The sequence below is a fragment of the Polyergus mexicanus genome, unplaced genomic scaffold, assembly GCF_030449975.1.
Source record: "Polyergus mexicanus isolate NDT 795.1 unplaced genomic scaffold, iyPolMexi1.0 SCAF_6, whole genome shotgun sequence".
In the NCBI taxonomy this organism is placed as follows: Eukaryota; Metazoa; Arthropoda; class Insecta; order Hymenoptera; family Formicidae; genus Polyergus; species Polyergus mexicanus.
In genome coordinates this window covers 10318128-10344649 of record NW_027223326.1, presented here as the reverse complement: position 1 = coordinate 10344649, position 26522 = coordinate 10318128, and the positions used below count along the sequence as shown (strand labels likewise).

Sequence of the window (26522 nt, the reverse complement as noted above, 5' to 3'; positions counted from 1 at the left end):
ATCATTCTACCAGTGCCAAATTACGTCGTCAATATTTAATGATCAGCCGGGAAATCGATAGTACTTCTCGACGAAACGCTGGAAACGAGTCGCTTATCGGCGCTACCGCCATCGAAATAACCGCTTTCATAACGCGATGCTGGCGGGATGAAAGATATCGAGGGACCGAGAATATAAGCTAAGATCCACTTTTCATTGCTCTTTGCTGATCTTTGGATCGTTCTTGGATCTTGGCATCGAGAGTATCTCGTTCTCGTTGTCGTAGAAACGACCGATCGGCAAAGCCAAGTCCAAACGATTCGTAATACAACTTCGTAGGGAGTTATCGACGCCCGGATGGCTTTATTAATTGATACATCTATTAGCGGCTTTATTCGAGCATATTCCAACTCCAGTGGATCGAATTAATTAATCAATTATTGTGAAAATTATCGGCCGGCTCATCGGTCCGTAATGTTCTCGTACGCCCACGTTCTTTGATCGAGATACATTTTCGAACGCCACTTTTATGCGCCACAAATTGCCGCTCCATAGTTTTCGCGTTAATAATTCCGATAGAACGAAGCCGCTAATTATCACGCCAAGTGGATTGCATCGTTACTCTATCGAGGATATTAATTATATTTATATACATATAACATAGCGACATGCAAAACTGATAAAAACAATATGCGTTACAATGTATGTTACATACACGTATCGTATATCGGTTCATATAAATTTAACGTTTATCTGATATATTTAGTATTTAAAAAGTCACAATTCGCTAATATTTAAGGATTTGATATATCGTTATCTAAAAATGTTCCCTCGTCTCTATTTCGTCTCTTGCAAGCTGAATTGTCCAAAGGTCAATGCTGTTTTCGACGTAATTGACTCGAACGAGGCACAAACGAGACAGAGTTCCCGATTTGGTCCTACGATGGGATCGATACACGGCAGGTATCTTGATTAAATCCAGGTCGAGCGAACTGCCGGATTAAACTCGTGGCTTCGATTAGCGCGGGCGAATTCAGCTTCTTCCCAGAGGAAAGAATCGTGAATATTATTTTTATAATCCGCCTGAAGAAATTGCGCCTAACTCTGTTCCGAGATCCTTCTCCCCTAGATATTTTCTCACGTACAATAACACGCTAGCTTGTTTTGAAAAATATGCATATTCTCGCTGCACAGTTTGTTAAACTCGGCAATATATTTTGACATTTCCATGTTTTATCTGCTTATTTATTTTTTTATTTGCTTTCGATTACGTGAATCTCTTGACGCGTTACATTATTAATTATCATACGCTTTTATTCACAGTAACTCGTTTTGTGAGTGTAACCGACGTGACTCCAATTTAAAAATAATATCTTTCATATTTCAAACTCAACTGACCAAAAAAGTACGACTACATATGCGGGTCTCTTTTGCCCTACATTTTTTTTTTTTTTTTTTTTTAATATTCACATCCATCAATCAAAAAGCGACCGTTATCAAAGGTGTTGTGAACTGTACGAGATGTAAGATAGTAATACGACGAGTACAAAACACTGACGGAGGATACTTGAATTTACAACGAAAATAAAAGATATATTACACTAACCTAGAGCAGTAACGAGACTATATTGATCTTGGAAACTGGGTTAACTGCGGCGCGAATAAAGATCATGCGGTTCCGTTCGACGATTTCTTGCCACGATATTTCCGTCGCGATATTACTGTCGCGTTCTAATTAAGCGTCGTACGCTTCTCGCGAGTGATTTCACTACTATCCGCACTTCTCGTATAACGCATTCTTTGTTATTTTTAAAGTATTAGTACTTCATAAAATGGCATGTGAAACATAACTCGAGGCAGTTTCTCGTAATTATTTATGTCGATTTTTACGTTGGCAGATAAGAATATTTTACAGAAATATTAATATATGATATGACTTGTGAAATGAGAGAGGATAACAAATTTGGAAAAAAAAAAAAAATGAAAATTTCAAATTCTATTCGCATACCAAGAGCCAGATCGTTCGGAGTGCAACGAACGTTGTCCGATGCTGCGCTCGCACCGACATTTTGTCATCGCAGGTGGAAGACACGGGAACGGAAAGCGATACATGTTTGATGCGGTTAAAAGCAGATCCCTCACGAGATCGACTTTCGTTCTGCGCGAATGACCCGCGATCTTCCGTGTCCATCGCAGGGCGCGGTTGGTTGCAATCGCGTACAATATTAATTCGGATGTTCTCAGATGAGGTGAAAATTCGATACCGCCTCGAAGTGACCCTGCTCACCGTTGGTCCTCCAGTATCTCACGTGGTTTTCGCGTCGTACATCGCGCAGTATCCTCGAAGAAACGCTTTTCTTCAAATACATACGAATAGAATTATTTATTATTTTAAATATCGAGCGAATTTGCTAAATATTTACATTTTATTTAATTTCGTTTGTTCTCTTATATTAAAATAAAGAGAGATTAGACCACATCTCTATCTCAGTTTACGAAACACTAAAATAGTAAGCAATTAATCCAGAATTATCATTTTCATGTTAGATTATTTCTCGAGATGCTTTTAAATTATCTTACATATAGTTGTTAACGTTTGTTGAGAAGAAATCGGCGACACCCTATGTACACGAGACACCCTGAGTGACGCCACGACGACGGGCATTACATCGTGCTGCGAATGTATTGCTAGAAATATTCAATGGTCTGGTCAGGTAAATATTGGACGAGCCCGCACGTCGACGAACGCACGTGTGCACTTCGGCGCGTTTCGAACGCATATACCACTCGTATACAGATATTGTACATCTCGATGCGTCTTGCACCCCGAAACGACTCTCGTCATAGTGAGAAAGAGAGAGAGAGAGAGAGAGAGTATGTGTGTGTGTGTGTTTACAATTTTATGTTCGAGAAACACGAAAACGGGAAAGATACGACGTACGTAATATCGCGCGGGATTGTATACCATTCGATACGATATATAAACCAAATTCGAATGCCGTCCGCTTAAATTAGAATACAGTTTCGGAAACACGGTTCCTGTGTGTGTGCGCGTGCGTAGGACGAAGAAGAAAATATATAAAAATAATAAAGATATTAAATATAAACAAGCGAGAGGAGGAAGCGTGAAAAGTCTCACGACGACGAAGTTTGTTTACTCAGCTCGGCTTCATGCTAATGTCGCACTCCATTTCACACGAACGACCTATAATCTTCCACATGATTGAGAGATTAAGAGGGCACGGAGACGGTGATTTTCTCGTCGGCTGAACCGCCGCGACGAGAGACGCGAAGATTTATCGGTAACGAGAAGGGAACGATCCGTGTTTTCTTTCTACTTTTTACCTAACGATCCCGCGCGATACACCGGGAAAAATTGCGCTGAAATTGAACAAATATAAAATCACGAGATGATCGAAGGCTTCGTTAAAACTTTTGGAGCACTTGAAGTGTTCTCCGTCGCATTATAATATATATAAAAAAAACGAAAAAAAAAAAAGACGTATCCGATTATATAATTTACCCCGGAATTTAATCCTATCTGTAAGACTCAAAGTTCGATCTAACGTGACAGGTTCTTACATAAGCATTAAAATAACATTGTCTTATGATAGAGAAGATTACTAGCAATTATCGTTACGTCGTTATCGCCGATTTCGGGGGGTCCTCATATCCGGCGAAACACCGTGTCGACATGAATTATTCAACGCTTTCATCAATTTCCCGAATATGCAAACGGATTCCGGCAACGTTGGGATCTTTTTCCCGGGTGTCAACGCAATTTCGGGGAATGGGGGAAGGGAGGGAGGGAGCGGCGAGTAGCAACGATCCCCCTGTTTTCCCGATATTTCGTGCAACGCCGAAAAGCGATTGAGGATCAGAGGCGCTTTTTCGCGCTCGCACGTTTAAATTAATCATGGACCGGAGAATATATCTCTCTCCCGTCTCCCTATATCTAAACCCCCCCCCCCCCCTCGGGCGATTCTGGCGAGAGAGGACAGGAAGAGGCCGGGGAAGGGAACACAGGACAGGTCAGGGGATCGTCGGTATATACAGACACGAATGGATAGATGGGCGAGTGGGTGTTCGGCTGGGGTCGTCCGCATAAATATGGAAATTTCGTAAATCAAGTTAGTTGACGTAGCGTCGTCGAGTTTTTCAGGGAGATAGAGGGCAACGTTATTTCTCAATTTTCTACCGTACTTTTTTTGTTTTTATATATATATATGTTCTCGGTTTTTGCGTGAAGGTGCAGCAGCACCGGCGATTTGGCGGTCAATTAACCGTCAGTTTATACTGTACCTGTGCGCCTTTCCTTCTTTCGCACGATCTAATTAATTAATAAAAAATATTCGCCGCGTGTCTGCGTCGGCGTTTATTCTCTGTCTCAATGCCCATCGTAAAACTGAAATCGTTAACAGAATACAGACATGGGTGAAAAACTGATGTGTATCTAAAATAGAAATCTTTATGTATGCTGCTTTTTCTACTGTAGATTATAAATATGGAATAAAATTATTTATTATTTAATAGAACATATATAATTTTAAAATAATGTGACGTAAAATTAAATAATAATTTTTTTAAACATGTATTATAAAGATTGATTTTACAAAAAGTTTTTAAGTGTCGTTTAAAGAAAATTTTAAAATAATTTTTTTCGATGGCGCGTTTGAAATGTGTCTTCGCTGAACGGAGAATAGATCAATATGACAGAAATCTATTTACAACATTAAATTTAAATTAATATAATATGCTATTTTCTTACATGAATTACATAATATTACAATTTTATTTTCAATGTTGTAACGCGTGCAAAACTTAGTCTCTTTTTGATATTCTTTAATCCCATCTTCCGCGATACGGAATTCATCATTTTAAGCTGTTAACGCGATACGTATACATATATGTATTTAGATATCGATTATTCAAAAATTCGAACGAAAAATCACGACTGCGAGATATATTTTATCACTGAATACGGCATATTTTCGCGCTTTTCTCGTCGTCGCAAACGATCTCGTAGTTTCACGCTGCTACGTCGAGACGCAGCGTACGCCGCGGGATACACGTTTGTAGTAGTTAATTTCGAAAGTGGATATGGTATTGGGTTAATCTGCGACCGGGCCGAGCTCGAAACAGCGTCGGTTTAACGGCCGGGACTACATTTGCCGATTTAAGCCGCTGCTTAAATATTAGTTCAAGCGCGGCGCGGCGGCGGCTGCGGCTGCGGCTGCGGCTGCGGCTTCTCCGACGCCCTGCGGATAAAATCGTGGTGCCTTGACTGTCGTTTCCAAATGACCATCGTATGCGTGAATATGCTCTAAAAACAGCGGCGCATTTAACGCGGATTAAAAGCTTCGCAGAATAATCGAATGTTTGAAACAAAAACATGTGCGGAAAGGTAAAAAATACGGGATCAAAAAAAAAAAAATGCGTATTATTCGCAAAAGATATAATTCGTTTCAAAATCTAATAAAATTAAATAATTTTTTTCCATATCAATATTATTAATATTCTAAATACCTTATACGTGCATCCATTTGACTCGTGTTGAATTTAGCATCCTGAAGAGGCTAAATCGTCGCATTTAATCGTGAAAAAAGATTATTCTATTAATATTAAATGAAATAATTAAATTCGCTCTATTCGCTACTTGACGTCGCACACGTCAATAATGGATTTTCCCGCAAAACCAGAATTATCGCAAATGGACAAACGGAATCGGTCGTTTCGTCCGACATCATAATTGAATCCCGTTTTAATTCCGCGATCGATTAAATAATAAAGCCCTGTCCTTTACGAGGAGGACTTGTAATTCAATCTTGTCGCTAGAAACTCGAGGTCATAGGAAGTATTGTAACTCGCGTACTATCCCTGTGCTCGGCACAGGTTATCAGGGAAAGAGGAGTAGATGGATAGACAGAAAGAAGAGAAATGTAATCGGAAGAAAGCACAACGCGCAACAACGACAAGGAAACAACGATGAGGGAGTGTGTGGAGGAAGGAATCGAATTAAAATCCAATTGTCTTCGGTTGCAGCTTCTCGTAACTCGCGCGATGGCATTGATTCGATTTGGGGCGAAAAGGACGACCGGAGAGTCTGGGGAGGGTGGATGGGAGAAAGAGGAAGAGAGAGAGAGAGAGAGAGAGAGAGAGAGAGCAAAGCGGATCCTCGACAGGTCTGTTGAAAAAACGGCACCCGAGAGGATTTTCGTCGCGCAGGCTGTCGCCCCGTTCTTTTGCGGTATTTCACCTCGCGTATTTACGTGCTTTACCTACCGCGTGCGTGCGTGCGTGTCTCGTCGCGACACATGCGAACGCACGTGGGACACTCGAATTTGATTTATGCCTCGCTCGATGCTCGTACGTTCTCTCGCTTCGCGTTGAATCTCGCTCCCTCGCGAGCCTACGGCATTTTTCGAAAAATAATATCCACGGACAAGAGCGATATACACGCTCGAATATTTCGGAAATACCATCGGGAAATCTGTGCGCTTCGTCGTTTACTCAGCGATTTATCCGTTGATTTCTGGCCTTTAAATTATTTACGAAGACATCTCTCTGGACGCTGAAATTTTTCCTAGTCAAATCAAGAGTTTCATCGAAATGAGAACAATCCGGTACTCGCGCGTCCATGAATTTAAAAATAAAATTGCGCGAATGGAGAACTTGCGATTGCGACATTATCTCGCATTTTGTTTCGCAGAATTTCCGCAAAATTCACTTTCTGAGATTCATCGCTTTCAATGTGCAATTTATTCAGATTGTTAACTCGTACTTTTTGTCGCGATGCGCTCTACTTTCTAAAACATTTTCGTCGACGTATCGTTACGGAACAATTTCTGCTCTAGGCGAAACTTGTCGCGCTGTCTTCCAACTATCGAACTGGAATTCATTTTCAGGAAATTTAGAGAAAGACATTTACTAACTGTTACTGATAATGAGTAACCAGACTTATTCATCTTTGTCTTATATTCTTCGTTGCTTGAAAACTGTAGTTCAAAATTGTCGTTTACTTTTTTAATCCTTGAATATGTTTGCAAATAAATAAATAATTAAATTCAAACGAAACAAAATATATTTATGCAATAATAAAGGACAGAGATTTAATGATATTATTTTCTTGATTGTCTCCAGAGAAGAAAATAGATGTTTAAAAAATGATAAGAAGCGATAGTGCTAAATCGAGCTATAATTCAACGTAATTTGATTCAACGGTTATCATTCCGTGTTTTATTGTATCTGAAAGTTCAGTTTTTTTTTTTCCTTGGAATCATATCTAATTGTCTTGTCGTGCGATCGCAATCTGCGGCGGATATAACTGAGACGTAGATTACCTTCCGCGCTCGCATCGCGCAGAAGAGCATGTTTTTATTATTGTCGATGACAACGAACGAAGGAACGTGGACCGGGGTATCGTTCGCCGCGAGATGAAATCGAGCGAGCCGGGAAAGGGAATCGGGTTTTGGGTTCAATGCGATGAATGATTAAAATCGAATTCCGCGACTCGGAAGTCGGGGAGACGCTCTGACATAGTTAGGAATCCGACTGCGAGAAAACCGCTCGGACCCTTCCCGAATCGTCCAATGGAATTACTTAACTCATCCATCCATCGCCCGAGGGACACGAAGAACTAGGGTGGGAAGTAGTCCGCTGCGAAGCAAGGGAACGAGGTAGACAGTTTCTATCGAGCAGGGAGCCGCTGCTATGGTCGCAGTTATAACGTTTGTTGATCGTTAAATCTGGAAATCCGATTTGCTCGATCTCGTGAAGGACTTTGACGGTCGCCAAAGCACCATGCTCGACAAATTTCTCGCTAATGTCAGTTTTTTTCGTTATTAGAGAGAAATTCGATACATCTGATCCTCAATTATAGTATTTAAATTTGAGTAACTATTATCGACCCGATTCAATCAATAAATGACGTGTATTTTGTGTTAAAGATTAAAAAGTAGCATCAAATCTATTTGATTTATTAATATATATAATTTCTCTTAAATTTTTTTTTTTTCCAAATAAATTGCAGAGATAATGAAATAAGATTTAAATAATTTATTCGCAAATCTTTCAAATGTTTGTGCAAATTCGCACGTTTGAATACCTATTACTGCGAATACATCCACTCACTTGAGGCGACGATGAGTTTTCCAAGGCGATAAAATTTTGTTGTGTTGTTGACGCGGTTCAAACTCTTTTCAGTATCCCGGACGATCTATCCGAGATCACTTTGTAAACTTCAGGAAATAACCAATGTAGCTACATGCGGCGTATAGGACGAAAATAAGTTCGCTTCTCCGTAAATGTGTACATTGCATCACGAGCCGATGGATAAAGGATTGTTTTTAATTACGGTTCTCCCGTCTCGTCCCCCGTTTTCCGTCGGAAAAAGTTTCACGCGACGATACTCTCGTCCCCCGATACGTTTCTCCCTTTCCAGGACGAAGTTGGAAAAGTATCGAAGTTCGCACGACCATCTGTTGATCTCCGCAATCGTCAGCTGAAGATAAAATGGTTCACGTCGAGTCGCGAGATAAAGTGGGAAACGTGTTCCGGGATTAAATGGAAATGTCTGTTGTCCCTCGAGATAATAGATAATAAATGAACTTCGAACTCTTATACGCGAGCATAGTGGCAAAAAACTAATGATTACACGGTTATCATTTTTAATCTATACTTTTTTTTCCATTAAACTGATTGAACTCTCCTATTATATAAAAAAGATCGATAAAATGATTACCGTAAAATCAATCTACATATATATATAATTGAAATTGTATAAATTTTGTCTTGTATATTTTTACGTCACTTTAATTTATAAAATATATTTTTCTATTTCTTGACGAAAAATAGTTGAATAAAAAGATGGGATTTTATAGCAGATACTCCATTTTTTTTTTTTTTTTTTTTTTTTTTTTTTTTTTTTTTTTTAATCAGACATCCATTTGTATAAAATTGTGCAAAAATAACAACGCGCGTCTAACAAGTCTAAGGGCCAATAAACGCGCGGTTGAAATCGCATAGTCGCCGGAATTTCGGAAAGGAGCTTACCGTGACGGATTCTCTCGTCGCGTTCGTCTTTACGCGAGATGCGTTGAAAAATCCGCAATTCAGATGTAGCTCCTGCCGCGCATCGTCGTCGTGCGTCGCGAACGTTCTCGGTCGCGAAAAAAGGAAAACTATAACCGGAGGAAACGGGAGTTTGCTTCGCGTTTGCGAGGGTCGCAAAACCGAGAATAGCAGGCGTGGCCCGAAAACTTTTGATAACACTTGCAAATTGCTTTTGAAAATAGAATAACAATCCAATTTCGTCTCTCGCAACGGTCGACTGTGAAGCTGCCGGTTCTAAGCTAGCTCCACGAAGGGGATGGATTCGTATGTGGGTGAGGAAATGAATTCGTGTACGCTCTCGTATGACGGTTGAGTTCGACGCACCGACAGACGGTCCTCGAAGACCCCGAAATTGAAACGACGTTAACGTTTTAATTACCGAAGGATTTTTTAACGCCCGGCCAGTTTTAAGCGATGTGTACCCTGTCGAAGGGTTGTTTGAATAAGAGTGGACGCAGATAGAGTAAATCTATTGGAATAAATTGGAGATTGAACTGTATTAAATTGAAATATATGTGACAAATTGACATTAATGATGAAACAATTTTTTTTTTTTTTTTAATACTCATTTTTAGGAAATTAAGTACTGTATTGGAAAATTTTACTGTCTTCAACATTTTTATAGCTTAACTAATTGTTCGGACGAATTTTAATGTGAAATAATAATATTTCGTAAAATAATTATTAAAGGCAATAGTTTTCTCTCGCTCAAATTAACATCGCTAATTTTTGTACGTTTGCCGATTTCTATTAGCTTGTCGATAGTAAGATGTATGAAAGAAATTTCTTTGAAGAGCATCTAGTTAGCGATGACATTATGGAACGAGGTGAGTTATAGACAAGAGAGTTGAATGGCCGAAAAGAGACAAAAATCAGCTTCGTGAAACGTGCTGGCGACGGTAATCTTCGCCGCTTTCCGGACAACCGGGCGACGTCCTTTCCGTTTCCGGAATTCATCTGTCTTTTCTGCCGATATAATCGCCGTTATATATTTTGAGAAAAACGCTTCAAAAAATCTTCTTTTTCTCGATCGACCTCGTTTTTATCATTGCGCTGACGAAAAGGGCGCGATTAAAATAAGACAGTTTATTTTTTTCATTGATATCATTCTCGTTTATAAACTAATTTCATTTCAAATGTACATTATAATTTGTTAACTTTTTATGAATCTTTTTTTTTTTTTTTTTTGCAACCTAAATAAATGTACATTGAATCTTTATTTCTATGAAACGCGGGGTGTTATGTTTGAATTCTTACAACGGTTTGAAATTTAAGAGAACTTGAGAGAGAAATCACGTATTATTTAAAGTTAAACAAACAACAGCTCTCCTCGAAGGAAACGAGCTTCTTGCTCGCTGTTCTTTCTGGGCTATATTTGGATAAAGTTCGTCGAGGTCGGGACTATAAAACCAACTTTTACGATCAAGTTGGCGATGTTGGACAGCATTACTTTACGCAAGTTTCTGTGTTCGCAGAAATCGCTGTATACCATGACACGCACAACAAAATTTTTCAGTTATTTCGTCGTTCATCTTAACACTCCTCCTCTTCAATTCTTTCTTTGAAAGTATCGTCTACTTGAAAATATTCTTTTTATCATTCTAAAGAAGTTTGAAAATATAAAGATTTGCGAATATAAAAAAACACAGAAAATTTTTCCAATCCAATGATCCAATCCAGGATCATATAACGAAGATTAAGTACGTTAGGATGGAAAATAGAGCGTTATCGCGAGATCAATCGAGCATTTCTATCTCTTTTCGCAATTAGAGACCTTTCGTTAATCGATGGGTATAATTATCCCTTCGTTTTACCCTTTCGTTTGAATCATGCTCTTTTCCGAGATTAGTCTACTTTCATCTTCAGACTATCTTTCGACTATCTCTCTCTTATTTACCAATTTCTAATCAATAATCTAATTCTTTCTCTTACACTGAATAAGATCGAATATTAGAAAGTAATAGCGCAAAATATAATTTTCCCGATTTAATTAAAATTTAAAGGATATAATTGTTTTTATATTAAGCGATTGATATTCTGAAAGAGAAATATTATGGAAATTCAAGAAATTAATATTAAACGATTATCAATAAATTCGTACACGCGTCTCTTATTCCTGTGAAAAATATAATATAAAAATAGAAGTATATATATATATTGAATTAAATTAATTGCAAGTTCCACGTAGAAAAGATGGTTATTTCAGTTAAATATCTCGCAGATCTTATATAAGATTTATCTATTGCAGAGTTCGAAGACGTTGAAATCGGCTTGTCGGAGAAGATTCGTATTTTCAACGTGAAAGAGTGAAATATCGGTACTCGCGATAGCGATGAGCTTTTGTAGCAGGATCGAGATATCCCGCACATGAATGGCGAAGCATATCTCAAAGGATGGGCGAGAGGAGCAATGCTTTAAATTTCATCTGCGCCACATCCGACCTTAATCGCATTCGGCCGACTAAATTTCCCATTCAGCTTTCCCTCGCGGGACCGTTTCCCGCGGACTTCTTTGCAACGAAATTATAAAGGCCATCGTTGGCTTTCTCGCGAAAAATTTAAATTGTATCGCATCCATGACTTTAAAACGATATAATAGAACCATAACCGGCACATCCGATGCAATATTCGATTTTTCGACAACTTAAGACGCAGTCGTTTCAACACATTCGAATAAAACATACATTTAAGAATTTAGTACTGTTGCGTAGTTTATTACTATATTTCTGATTTTATCGAAGATGGTTAAAAAAAAGCTTTGTTTAAAAAAAGTGATTCTTATTACTAAACATTTATCCGTTTAACAATACTCGGAACTACGGTCGCGCGGAGTTTGCTTGACGGAACTAACACATATTCATATTATTTAAAGCGATATATCTAACGATATATATATTTATGTATAATATAACAATTACTTTTTTTAGCATTTTTAATATTATACATGCTTACTTCCAAATGATATTAATTCCCAATAAAATTGCAATTTAGATGCAATCCTAACTCATTTAACTTTATGGGATTATAACATTAAGCAATTGTTAAACGGTAAATTCGATATGAGAACTTTTTAGAACAAAGACTTATTGTTTTATTATTTTCAAGATATAAATTATTTGTTGTTTTAGAATTTAATAATATTGTGTACATATAATCATTGCGTTTAAATACGATTATACAAATATAGCGATTATTTTTTCGAATAGATTCAGTTTCCAGGAGCTTCAAAGTATATAAAATGTGAGTTTTAAAAAAGTCTATGAGATATGATTTCTATACTAAACGTTTGCGGTTTTGTATACATTATCGCTAAACGGAGATCGAGTTCAATCTTATAAATAAAAACAATTAACGAACGATCGGAATGGCAAACATAATACACACATGGAAGGGCTGTATATAAATAATACTTTTCTGTATCGATGCCGTCAGTCGAACTATCGAACGCGTTTCTCTGTCGCGTTGTGTTTACATAACAGTTCTGTGACTTGATCTTACCCGATATCTTTTAATGTTGGCAATATTTAAGAAAATAATAAAAGTGCTCCGACCCAAGTACAAGAGGAAAAAATGCAACATGAAGGTACTGTACAAGTGTTCTCTAAATACATTGATATAACTCGAAAATTGAAATGAAAACTCGAGTTTCCGAAAAAATCGATCATTCGTCTTCGGCTCTCAATTCGTAGCATATTCGAAAGATACGCGGAAGAGAAAGGATTAACGTGCTATCCAAGGAAATTTTCCTTTAGAAATTTGTATAATGATTTGCGATTTATTTGACATAAATCTGCTTTCGAAAGTCATACTATTTTCGACTAATAGTTCAGTTTTATAACCGAGAAAAATTTTTCCAATCGCTGATCCGTACTTTCGAAACTCGCGGAATGCAATCTCTTCGTGAAGTGTACCTCGTATTTTACTCTTTGATTCGAAGTCACACTTCCGGCACAACGGATATTATTTTTACGCCACTACGTTCTCCCATTGTTCCCGACGTTCATCGTAGTCGTTCGCTTAAGCTTTTTAGCCCGCACGAAGAACTCTTAAGTACTCTTGAAAAACCGTCGGTAAGTCTACTTTCTTCCGCGATTATGGCTTATTAAGTCTTCATGCCTTTATTAGTCGAGTTTCCCCTTTTGTTCCTCAAAGATTTCGAGAAAATCGCCCATAAAGATGACTTTGTATTATTCTTTATAAACGTGGTATAGAACTGTCGCTCTATTTATTCCTCCTGAGACAATCGTGCTTGATTTAAAAAAAAAATTGCTATATATATATATATATTGTATATTCCGAAAATAATTTCATTTTATCGACTACTTGTCTCTCATAAAAAATGGTAATAATAAAAGCTCGAAGTATTCTTACATTTAGTCTGATAAACAGCATTCTTTATTTACGCTTTCTATAAGTACAGTTAATATCAACCATGTCACTGTGTTGTTATTCGAATCTCGTATGTTATGTGTCTCATATTTCTTACGCCAAGGGTGTCGAAATTTTACAAGATTTCACGCACATTACACGCACGGTGAAAATTCGCAGAACATAAATTACAATACGCAGGATTTAAATGGTGAACTTTTTACGTAACCTTCGTTCTTATCTCACCCTATATTTTTCCGCCGCGTGTAGCTGGAAGGCAAGGATAATGATATTCGTGATCGCGACGGTTGCCGCTATACTTCCTGCGTATTTTTTAAGAATGCGTTATTCTGAAATTCATGAAGCCAAATGACGCGATCGCGATAAAAAAGTAAGGGTGAGGAAGGGCCCGCTACGAAGAATTTCCGTGTTTAAGTACGCGAGATCGAAAGCTGTTTCAAAATTATACTTTGAAATTGAAGATTCAAAAATTGTAATAATGTCTTATAATAAATGTGTGTTTGAGAGAACGCAAATATTGCCGGATTATATAAATAATTTCAAATCTTTCGCTTTTGAGAAAACTGAAATTCCGTAAATAATAAACACAACACAATATCAAATGAACAGATCTATCGTTGAAACCACTGTTATATTGCGCTCTGAATTATTTATTACAATTCGAACTCTCGAGTTTTCTTTCTTCCTTTTTTTTTTTTTACTTCAAAAGCTACACTCGTTGAAACTTAATTTACTCCACGGGATGGCAGTCGGCGAATTTTCCGTGTGCCTCTCCCATCTTGTGTTTGGTTTTCGGGAAAGTCGCATTTGTACATTACGACGAGCGCATACATACACACACCTACACACTCACAGTTACATACATGTATACAAGATTCGTCGTCGCCCGTCGGCTTTACTCCTCCGCGAAGATGCTCGCCCGTATTTCGTAGGCAGCGGGCATTATTTTGAAATTCATGAGGTCGAATGGCGTAACCGCGTAAGGGTGAAGTTTGGGGTGCTGCGAAGGGATGACGAAGTGTCCCGGTTGAAGTAACTTTTGTCGGTGTGTACGAAACGACGACCGAGAAGGAAAAATGGAGACGTTGCGCACGCGAGATGCCTCGTCGAGAAACACGCTCGCTATTTTACATGCGCGGGCGAAAAGTGCACTGTCGATATTTAAATATCTACTCGTTCCCGGAATTAAATATAATCCGGAGGAATTGTCTTTTTTTTTTTTTTTTTAATCTTTCTTTATATCGGCGACGAACGGTTGCGAAACGCGACTGCCGCTGGCTAAATTTTTTTTCAAGATTACTCGTTGCAGACTTTATTATTGCAAAAGATCAACCAATGTAATATATCTTTACATAATTATTTATGTAAAAATTTATTCTTTAAAAGGAATAAGTTATTCTTCCGACATTTAATAGAAAGAAATCCGACGGAAAATTATCCGCGATGTTATTTTATTCGTGTTTGTATCTGTCAATTTTCCAAGACGGGATATCTCAGCCTTTGTACTTTGGGAGAAGCTTTTTTTTTTTTTTGCGGGCGATTAATATCGGGCTGACAATGAGAATAACAAGGCGAACTACTTGTAAATTATCAGCACATGATACTTTTTCGGACTTGCGAACCTTGCATTATTCTAGTCGAACCATTTCGTAATTCATGAAAAAAAAGATGCCTTTTTACGCAAGTTTACCGTGTTTCTCGCGCTAGCACGATCTACCAATTTCGTATTAGATGGGAACGCACCAGGCAAACTTTTCTCCCGATCGCAAGATGCAAATGAAATCTCTTGACTGTACGCGCTAATTAAAGCGAAATCCTCGCATCGATTTCAATAGCGGGCCGCGCTTGGAAGAAAACGTTAACGATGATAGTCGCGGGCGTCGTATTGATAACGACGATCGGCGCCATATTATGTCAAACTTTTCAATACGACCACTTTTATTCACGAACATTAGATTAACCATTCCATTCGTTGAGTCGAGCGAATTTTTACTCGCGAGAGCGCAATACGATGTGTCCTGGAATCACCGACATCCCTTTCATCGGTCGAGATTTTCGCGATCCATTCAATTTTATTCCCCCCCCCCCCACCCCCCACCCCTCTCCCACAGATTTGTTTTCAACGTCGAGAAGAATTTTCTGTATTATAAGCGATTAAAACCGAAGGTTTTCTTCGCTATCTAAAGATGAAGAAATCGCATTATGTAATTAATTCCAGATGAACATTTAATTGAGAAATTTAATCTGTGATTACATATATATATTTTTTCCTTGGGAATTTATTATTTTGCGTTTTTAAATTGTAAATTGGGCGATTATCCCAACCGATAATCCGATTTCCCGTTTGTCGTTTGACTCGACGAGTTCGCGAAATTTCAACGCGATCCACGAAAAAGAAGACGCGATCCACTTTTGTGGCTCTTTGTGCGTTTCGAATATCGGATCGTTCCATCCTCTCTGTTCACGGTTGAGTGATGGCGAAGCACGACGATTGGGGTATAAGCGTTCCACCCTAACGAGCGGCTTTAATTTCTGCCCTCTTTCCACATCATTTGCCGTAGAGGAGAGTTTCGACGAGAAACACGACTCGACCCAAAACTTCCTCTCTCATCGAATTATCTGGCTTGTAGACAAGTTGTGGTACAAGCTGTATAGACTTTCCTTATTAATTACTATGATATCATCGATATCATCGATTCTGTATGATATTGATTAATTTCCTTTGTTTATTGCATTCGATAAAATTTCTGTTGATATGAGGAGGCATTTGTTGAGAATTACGAAAGATTGAGAAACTCTATAAACTTTTATAATTGAATAATATCATTTTCTACAATTTTTATTAGCGATATTTATTTCTCGAGTATTAGTGTCGTCGCTCGGTTAATTATATTGGCTTGTCTTCTACAAGAGTTATTTTAATAAAATTTCTTCGCAACCGAGTTAGCAACCGAGGCGTCAATGAAACGAATTGACGTTTATCCCTCATAGGCACCCTTTATTGACAGTATTCGGTCTTTATTGCATAACGATGACCCGCGGTCGCAGGTGCGCGATGCCGATCAATCGTCGATAAATTTGCGTCAGGCGATATTAATAACGACCCCTCCTATCGCGTGGCTGTCAATTTCACAGGAGAGACAAAACTTGGTTCATCACCGCGGGAATATGGCGTATATGCAGAAGCGTGGATTAGTTAGCAAGGTAATAAACTGGAATAGGATTCGTACATATAATCCTCTGCCTCGTAAAACGAAACGATTCAACTCTACTCGAGGCCTCTGAAATCTTCGTAATCTCTCAACTAAAGTTTCGACCGGTCGGGAGAACGCGTATCCAGAAGCTATCCATCTCGAAAAGCAATAATGGTCTTTCGCGTCCTCGGTTTTCTTGGCAGCCTATCACCACGGCCAATATTATTTTAGTGACGTTACATCGCGTGTTTCGCATCCTTTCGTCGCTCGTCGTTGTCGTCGTGCGAGAAAATTGACCTACCTATCCAAGGATAGGCAATCGCCAGTTCGTATACGGCGAGTGACCATACTAGGAGATAACAGGATATCGGGTCTAAAATTGCTTTCGGTAGCGACTTTGAAGCTCAGATTTTGATCGCAAATCGCAGAAAGATACTGTTTTATATTCGCGTGTACGATTAAAATTATATTTTTAAATTTTGTTAATAGATATTATACATTTAAATAAAGCAAAAAAAAAATTACACTACGAAAGGGAAAAATATATTTTTTTCTCGCTACATTTTTCGGTGATTAATTTTGACTTAAGACATCCACGACGTTTGACGTTTATTTGTCCGATAGCCGGTGATCCACACGCGAACTCGATGAAGGGTATCGCGAAGTTTTCTTCCTCGACGATATCCGCGAGCGAGAGCTTCTCATCGGGCTCTGCAGCCGGCGCGTGAGATTGGTTTGTCATCCGAGCGAAGCGCTCCATCGTTTCTAGCATACTCGGCTCTCGTGGATGATCTTGAGACAATTCTGTGCGGATCATCGGGCACGCGTGTATCGCACGGAAGATTGGTCTCTCGACGGAAGTGGGAAGGATGAATGAAAAAAGAAAACGGAAAGGAAAACAGAGAACGAGACAGGGACTCGCTTCTTGGATTTAAGATCTCGACGATTCTCGAGAATAGAGAGAAAACAACTCCGCGATCCGCGAAGTTGAAAGAACAGATGGAGGGTGGGAGGGGGGGGGGTGAGATGCTTCTTCAAGGAGGGGTAGAGAATCGGAAGATGAAAACAGAGGGGATAGAGTGAGAGACAGGAAGAGATGGGATTCGATATTCGTGAATCCTAAGAGTTACGGGGCTTCGAAGCGAAAGGGAGGGGAGGAGAGTAGCCGGGCTATAATCTATACATTCGCGGAAAATATAAATAATACACGAACACCGGATCGGGCGGTCAGCTCTCTGCCGTACATTGGTCAGAGGATGAGCTTCTACCTCCTATATCCTAGGAAAATATACGGGAACCGAGTCCCTTTCCACAACTCGTCTCCACCCACGAGATTTCCTCTCACCCTCTCTCTCTCTCTCTCTCTCTGTCTCTCTATGTGATCGCAGAGATATGGATGAAAGCTTCTATTCTACACAAGAGCTCCTTTTTATCGCTCTATGAACGATATTCCGCTTAACAGCGCGCACTCAATGTGTGCCGGGAATATTTGCGATGCACTTTCGGAAGATAAACTGCGTACGAGATGTGCGTCATCGCGGAAAACGCGTCCTTCTAATTGCGCTCTCGCGAGATCTTTTTTTTTTCGTTTATTTTTTTAGTTGGGGATAATTTGCGATTTTCTCTCCATGTGTCACGTGCGTATGGTTTTATATGTATACATATGTATATTTTCTTATTTTGCAGGAAGTTGTCTTACACGAAAAGCGTTAAAATTGAAGAAGTAATTTTTGTTGAATTGGCAAAAAAAAAAAATAGTAAGCAATGCCGTCGTAAAGCAAAGATTGAGGACCCTATATTTTCATAGGCGAAAGATGCAAATTTGCAACTCGCGCACGCATCTCAAAAGAAAAATATTTTAAAGTAGATAAAAAAAAAAAGAATAAGAAAATATTGATGCTTTTGTAAATTGGATGTAATTGATTTAGATTAATCAGCATCTTTTCAGTCATAGGATTATGAAGTCTCGGAACTTTTTTATTCTATAATTTAAGAAGTGACCGCGATTGAATCCACGCAAGGCGCGCTTCCTTCCGCATCGTCCGGTCATCTTTATCTTGCCGTCTTTGATCTTGCATTCCGTTTCGAAAATCCCCCGTGGTGGTTTTCCTTACGAATTATGAGTTATCTTCCGCGTACACGTTTGGCCATGCGAACACGTCACAGTGAAGACTCTCGCTGTCAAAGCTCACCTGCAGATTTAACGGAGTGCGTCACCGACCGCGACTGCATAATGTAACTCATAATTCGTGAATAAATGCAGCGACGGTATAGCCGGTCCGATAAATATTTCGTTAAGCTTTCACGACACACGCGATGTTCTTGTTTGACGGCGAACGTCAACGACAAAAAAACCATGACTGTATAATGAATGAAGAAGTCGTAATTGCGAAAAAACGAATTTCTATAACTAATATTTTATATTTTATATTTTTGAAATAAATTATCGCGCGTGTAAAATATCAATGGGATAATAATGATGCAATTATTTAATAAAATAATCTATAAATAGATATATGTATGTATGTATGTATGTATGTATGTGTGTGTGTGTGTGTGTGTGTGTGTGTGTGTGTGTGTGTGTGTGTGTGTGTGTAATGTGTATTATTAAAGCGTTATAATTAATTAAACTTATAATTAATTACTTTGAAATATTATAAATATAATGTTTGCTTTGCACCTGCTTTTGCCTCTGTAAATCTTTCTTTGCAATTGTGTACAGAAGACCGATTAATGATTCTAAGAGATGAGTCGAAAGACGATGTTCTTCGCAAAGAGAGGCATAGGGATTAATTATTAATATCTCGAGAAACAGAAAGAAGAAGAGAAAGAGAGAGAGAGAGAGAGAGAATGTTTTCTCTTCGCTCGACTGACCGCAACGTTCTTTCATTTCCTAGAAGACTCCGTTAAGCATTTAGATTCAGACTCACGTTTAAAAGCGTCTCACACTGCTGTAGTACGTTTCCTGATCCTGATTTCTTTTGACGACAAGTTCGAGATTTATCAACGTTCTAAGGACGGAACGTCAAATGGGAGGATTTGCTTCTTTCCACTACTTAAGTAATCGAGAGATGCTCGACGCGATAATTTATTTCAATTTTCCTCAAAAGCTTCGGGGATTAAATCGGCGCGATTAGTATTCGCCAAACTACACTCAATGTTATTTTATAAATATTTTACAGTATTTTTTTCTTTTTTCACTCTTTCTCTCTCTTTGTCTTCTCGTATTGCGATAACATTTTGCTATCCGTGATATCCGAAGATATCTTACGATACGTCGAAGATCGTCGTAATGTAAATTTATGCGAACGGCGGTTCGCAGTGTAATCCTGAATTACATCATTGCGAACAGTCGCGAAATACACGTCGTACAAAGTAGAATTTATCGAGAATTCATGGTTTGAAAGAGCTATTTATATCACACGAATGTGTTTTATTGTTACAGAGGGGTAGCGACGAGCTTCTGTCGCAAAGTGGGGCAGTCAGCAATGGTGCTTCAATGAGTCCGCAACCTCATCACGCGGCTGACAACAACAATGACGCCAAGAAGGTAAGTGCTTTTAATTAAATCAGCGAGCAATCTCCCCATCTCCGCGCGATAATCACAGATCCCAAAGATATTTAAAAAGATTCTGATATATAGATAATTGAAAAAGAATCTACTATCGGGAAGAATAATTATTATTTATCATCATTTTTAATTTTATATAAATATATATTTAATTTCATATATAAATATATACTTATATAATTTTTTTTTTTTTTTTTTTTTTTTTTCCCTCTCGAAATGCTCTCGGAATAGAGTCGCAAATTTGTATTTTATATATCGCGTCTTTCTTCTCGAAAGAAAATCCCCCTTTTCGATTTCGGCGATGGCAATAATACACGTGGTACAACGGAATAAAATACAAGGAACGCCGATAACTTCCTTCTCGATCCGTCCATTTCACCGATGGCGGAAAGCGGTCGTGCGGAGCTTTTTGGGAGAGCTTTTCTCTCTCCCTCGAGTTGCCTCACGGCGAACCGACCGCAACCAGAACGCGCAACGAACCATAAATCATCGCATACCAAAGAGAAATTCGTATGCAGTGACCTCGATTGAAATGCGTCCATTGAAATCTGATCGGTCGCTTTCGCGTTCCCCGAAGAGTTCTCGCGTTCCTTCCGGCTTTCCCATCGCAACGAACGTATGGCTGTCCATCAAAGAGACCGGGAAATCGTTTTTTATCTTTTTTTTTTTTTTCGACCGAAGTCGACGCTGATTCGCTGTATGTAGAAATTTTTGACGAAACGACCCGACAAAAATTGCCGGTGAACGAACTCGCGATGTGGGAAACTTAATTTTTCACAGCGGCCGATTATTATTCTTTGCGCATAACGACGCGCGTCGACGAGAGATATGACTATTATTAATTAGTCTCGTATATGTGTGTGTATGTGTATATCGTGAGATAATCGACTACCGATAGACGAAGAGAAATTATCGACGTGTATCTCTACGGGAAAAATTAATTTTCGGCGCAATCCTTGCGCATCGCATGAAAAAGTAGAGAGAGAATAGCCTGACGATTATTAATCGATTTACTTACGGGATCGCGAAGGTATAGATTATTTTGTGAATGCCATTAAGAGCACACTGTATTTATGTCCCGCTGAAATTAATAGTCGGTTCAGAGATGAACTTTATATATTTTGTCGAATATAAAGAGCCGATAAATCTTTCGTATCAATATTTTCTTGGACGTTTATACTTATTTCAATTTTGAAAATTGAAAATTGTAAAGATTAAAAATACACACATGGGGAATGAAAAAAGTAAGATTTTTGCAAGTGAGAGGAAAAATGTGACGTAAGATATGGCCTTTTAGCGAGGTAACGTACCCCTTAATTAATATTTTGCACGCTCCGCCGTGGCGACAGCCGTTTAAGCTTCGGGAACAGCACGTTTCTCGCGCACCTGCTCTCGTCACGTATACTCGACGTCGTCACACGTCGTTTCGACGAAGACACGAAAAAATTGTGAAATTTCTGGAACGCAAACGACGTCGACGACGGCGTGTTTGAAAACCGCATTGGGAGACACGGTCTCCTGTCCCGGATCACACTCGGTTGCACGTGCACCACCGGATGTAGTCTAAAAGTTCGTCCTCGTTCCTCTCCGAGCGTCGTTAATCATTTTCGTATATATGTAGTTGCAAACAGAGGCAAGCTCTGGTGGGCGAGATACGTAAAGCGATTTGCTTTCATTTTCCCCGGAATTTACCGAAATCCCTGTTTAACTGAATCGGTGAGTTTTTGCATCACCGAAAAATGTTGATACGATTTGATTAATAGCTCGATAGCGAGATGTAGGCGTTCTCGCATTAGATAACGTTTAACATTAAGATGAAATAACGGAATTCTCTTTGAAATGCGCGGTCTTTTACCATATGTGGCATAAATCGATGAAACGAGCGGTTTGCGTACACATCGCGCGTTATTTTTTTCTTCAACTTACCGTTATTTTTTATTATGACAAACAGTGTCATTTAAAAATGTCAAGGCAATCTTAATAGCCTCGTTAAAACAACTGGCGGAGCGGGAAGCTAGTTTGATTTTTTTAGCAGTTGGATACACGTTTAAAATATCGTTCTCTTCATTCACATTCAAAATATATATATAAATCACGCGAAACGAATGTTAATTATTATGAAACATCCACTACAAGCAACAACTTTTGCTGCGTTCTTTGATATCTTATTATTACATCTCTTCGTAGAAATTATATATATATATGTTAATTAATTTTATACACATTATAATTATATTTACCAGGAACTTACAAGAACTCTTCCTCTTTGTTGTTATAAAATAACAAACAACAACGAATTCTACTGTTTTACAGAGCGGAAATGAAAATAATCATGCTGCGTCACTTGACATTTTCCACAATCTGCTAATAACGTGACTGCAAGAACGCATTATAATAGTGCGACGCGTGTAACGCGAAATTTATCGCCGATCGTTAATGTAACGTGTTTTTCACGAGAGGATATGCTTTTAACGTGTATATTTACTCGTGATATTCCGAGGACGGATTTGGTGACAAAGCCGGAGCCTTTCCGGCTTGCCGCCTTTTACTTTGAAAATGTACGCGCTCTACTTTCCGACGAAAATTCTCGTACGACGAGAGAGACTCCAGGAAATTATTAGCCATTGTCGAGTATGAACACGTTTGTTTTACCCGCCAGCTGATGACGCAACATTAACGTGGCGTGCAAAAAAAATAGCGCGGAAAATATCACAGAAAACTGCGGCAAAATCTCGTTACATTTAGCGTACTTAAAACAATAACAGTACGAGAATAATGTTGTAATAGGAATTTTGAGAAGAAATAAAATTTGTGTCTGCTAATTAAATTATGCGGTTAGATCGATTTATGTAATATGATTTATGTAACATATATATTATAATATAATGCATAACGAAATTATTATAGTCCCAATAATTTGCTTCTATCTTATAAAAAAGAAGTTTCTCTTGGAAATATTTATAAAAATGTTTCGTAATCCACATATTTCGTGTCCACAAGGTGATCAGAATTACGATTTGTTGGTTTCTTTCTTAAACATGGGCGAGAATAGCTCTGGGATCTTTCCTTCTCGGTTGCGGAATTGCTCCTAGCCGGAGCAATTTCGCCCCGACCCACAGGGTATATATTTCGGAACGACTCTACCATAACACATATGCCTCTTACTTAATATAAATTGGCGTTTGGGAAAAGGGTCTAGAGGGTGCAATTTATCAGAGGGGAAATCGAACCCGCGCTGCGCCCGCCATCGGCGCGAAATCTGTTAGGTTAAGAAAAAAAGTCGATCCCTCTGGAGGGACGGGGAAGAGGGGGCGCGATTAAGGAAACGTAGAGGGAATCATCTTGTTACAATCCGGGAGTATGTTTTTATCTTCCTTCCCCTCTCCACGAAACTCGCTGACCGACGTACATCATCTGCTCGCTGTCATTACGAGCGTACGATACGGCAGGTGCTTTTCCAACCCTCTCTTTCTCTCTCTTTCTCTCTCTCTCTCTCTAGCTCTTTCGCTTTTAGCAACATTTTATTTTTTTACAGCATAATCCCTCTCGCGTATTTTTCAGAGCTCGTTTCCGCGTCGCGCGAAAGCTATCTGTTTTAGGGTTTTATTAGCTTATAATTAGAAAGATTTTTAATAAACCTACATTTCTTCTTTTGTAAATTACATGATGTATTTTTATTTACTAATGCGTTAATCGAAAAGAAGAGAGGAGAGGGAAAAATTGTATCCACTTTTTTTTAATCGATTATTTCGCTTTATAACATTTTCGCAAAAATCATGCAAATTAATCTCGTTGCAAAGAAAGCGACGCGCCGAAGAATCACTATTTCACGATGCTTGCGGAGTGCAAAATCCGCGAGCGCGAAGTGTTGAAAAGCGAGGAAAAAGGAAGGTGACGAGGAAAGGCGAGATTTTTCTCTTTCTCTTGAAAGCGCGACAGGCGGAGGAGTAGAAAAAGGTAAAGAGTCCTACCGATGTTCGTAGACAATCTGAAGAGGTACTACGCTCGTGAAGCTCGTAGAAGCTCCCATTCATTCCGCCTTCCAGGCTGAATAAAGTTTCGAGAGGAAGAGAGCAGGTACAACCTTCCGCCATCATATTTCCACTACCTTGCCTTCGGGACTTTTCTCTCGATATCAATCGCTCCGGATTCGTCTGTAGATTTGTCCTCCTCTTCGACAAATCTCCGCGAAACGAGTGTCCCCGGTCATCTAGTTGGGATATCGTATCAATCGAGAAACAGCCGAGTCTCTGAACAGATTCTTCGATCGTCGCCGGTCACTTAGGATTCTTTACTTAACCCTTCGACTAGCAACAGAGTACACGTAAGTGGCAATCTCTGTTGTGTTTATGTACTTGTGTGATTTATTTTTTTCTGAAGATCATTTCTTTCACATACACGCGCGTTCTTTAAATGGAATAACATTATCTGGAAAAATTTCCTCGTAAAAATTTCAATGTAATGTACAGTGTAATGTAATACGACACTGGCGATACGATAATTCTTTTTCGATAGGTCAACGAGCTTGTGTCCTTCCTCGGACGGACGCACATACTCTCCGGAAAATTGTATAATGCGGCATTAACTCTATAACGTTGCTAAGAGGATACGAATCGGCTTTAATACGGATTTTTAATTTGCTCTGTAAGATCCCATCTAGCGTGAATAATCGCGTTTGAGGCGCAGGAAAGGGTGGAAACGTGGATTAAACGCGGGTATATAAATTGATTAGTTGCACGCTCGGCTTAATGAGGACTGTGTAATTTACATTCCGGCCGTTGTGAATTGCTAATTTTAATAATCGCGAAACTGTACCCGCTGAAACGTAAATACGTCTCTATCAGCATCCCATTTCTGTTTCGTAAATAATACCCCGTATAAAATTAATATCGCAATTTGTATTTCCATCAATTACAGAGCCGCATGATGAAGACCGTTGCGATTCTTTCGAAAATTCAGCATTTAATCTTCCATTGTTTCGCATACGTTTAATGAATCGTGAATTAACTTTTCGCAAACCAGGGCTATTTTATTAAAAACGAGAGAAATAAGTCCGGCGAATAACATCAATGCTCAATAATATTTATTTAAACGTATATAATATTTGAGTCTAGATGTTTAATTCGCGAGTACCACAAGAACGATTAAAATAAATGATCAAAAAATTTATTTGAGAAATTAAATATAAAGGCAAATGAAAAGATATTGTATTTTAGATGTGTTATAAGAATTTAGGCTTTGTTAGAAAATTATTTATATTTTCGTTCAGCTTTTTGCGTTTCAACTTTTTTCGTAAATTCCTCTCTGTCGACTATTCGAATATTCTTAAATTTCGTAGAATAAAGGACAAAAACTTGGGACGAACTGACCGATAAAAACCGTCCCAGCGTGTTCGCTTTATTAGGACGGCAACGGGTCTCTTTTGTCCCCGTTTCTTTTTGATGTTCCATTTTCTACCTCGTTCCGTTCCATTATCCACGAATGGTAGTCATATCACCACTTATTCACGCGTCCACGTGTCTCAATACACTAGGGAATAAAAATGAGAGAGAAGATCGAGAACAACGATTAGAGAACATCAAGGCTTCGTTAAGGGTGTTACAATGTTAGTCGATTATCAGTTCTTAGCGTCTCTTTATTTTTCTATTTCGATCATCTTTGCCTTATGATTGTCACGATTTGTACGACATTTTTGCGTCCGTTGATGAATAAATATTTCTCTTCTTAATTCTCTATTCATAAGTATATTATCATTGCAAAAGTGCTTAAAAATCTGTTCAATTTTTTTAACCTGTTTCATTTTCGAGAAAGTAATCGGAATAGAACGACATATTTATATCTGTCGGAAATTTCTACCAACGCATCTGCGCGGAATTTATCACGTTCTTCGTTTCCGTATTCTTCGCTGGAAGATTTTGTCCGTGTACTCACGCGCTTACTTGCAACTACCAATAAGTTGACGTAGCCGTGTCGGAAACGGGAAGTTATTTGAGATCGCTGGCGGCATACAGTACGCGAGGAGGGGGAGTTGCCCCTTCGTTCCATTCTCCTCCGCGAATCCCGGAATTTTATATTAAAAACGTATATATATCCGCGGGAGGGTGGAAAAGGATTTGGATGGAGTGGGCGGGCGGGGGGACGGGGGACGGGGGGGGGGGCAATCGCCGACGCGGAACGTCTGAAACCGGACTAGAACTTCTCGCTGGCGTGTCTGACATATTTCATGCCGGAATGTTTCTCTCCGAATGCACCGGAACGTCGGACACGATTTTCGAATGC

General features: G+C 38.9%; 1 protein-coding gene across 15 annotated transcripts in view; it reads left to right on the top strand.

Annotated features, from left to right (window-relative positions):
* The window catches only part of Heph (polypyrimidine tract-binding protein 1 heph), a 356236-nt gene that overhangs the window by 224405 nt on the left and 105309 nt on the right, over positions 1–26522 (top strand). For all 15 annotated transcript variants that reach the window (XM_070296915.1, XM_070296914.1, XM_070296909.1 and 12 more), the window contains one exon: positions 20118–20222. In XM_070296915.1, coding sequence (XP_070153016.1) covers positions 20172–20222 — 51 coding nt within the window. In that variant the 5' untranslated portion in view covers positions 20118–20171. The remainder of the gene's footprint in view (positions 1–20117; positions 20223–26522) is intronic.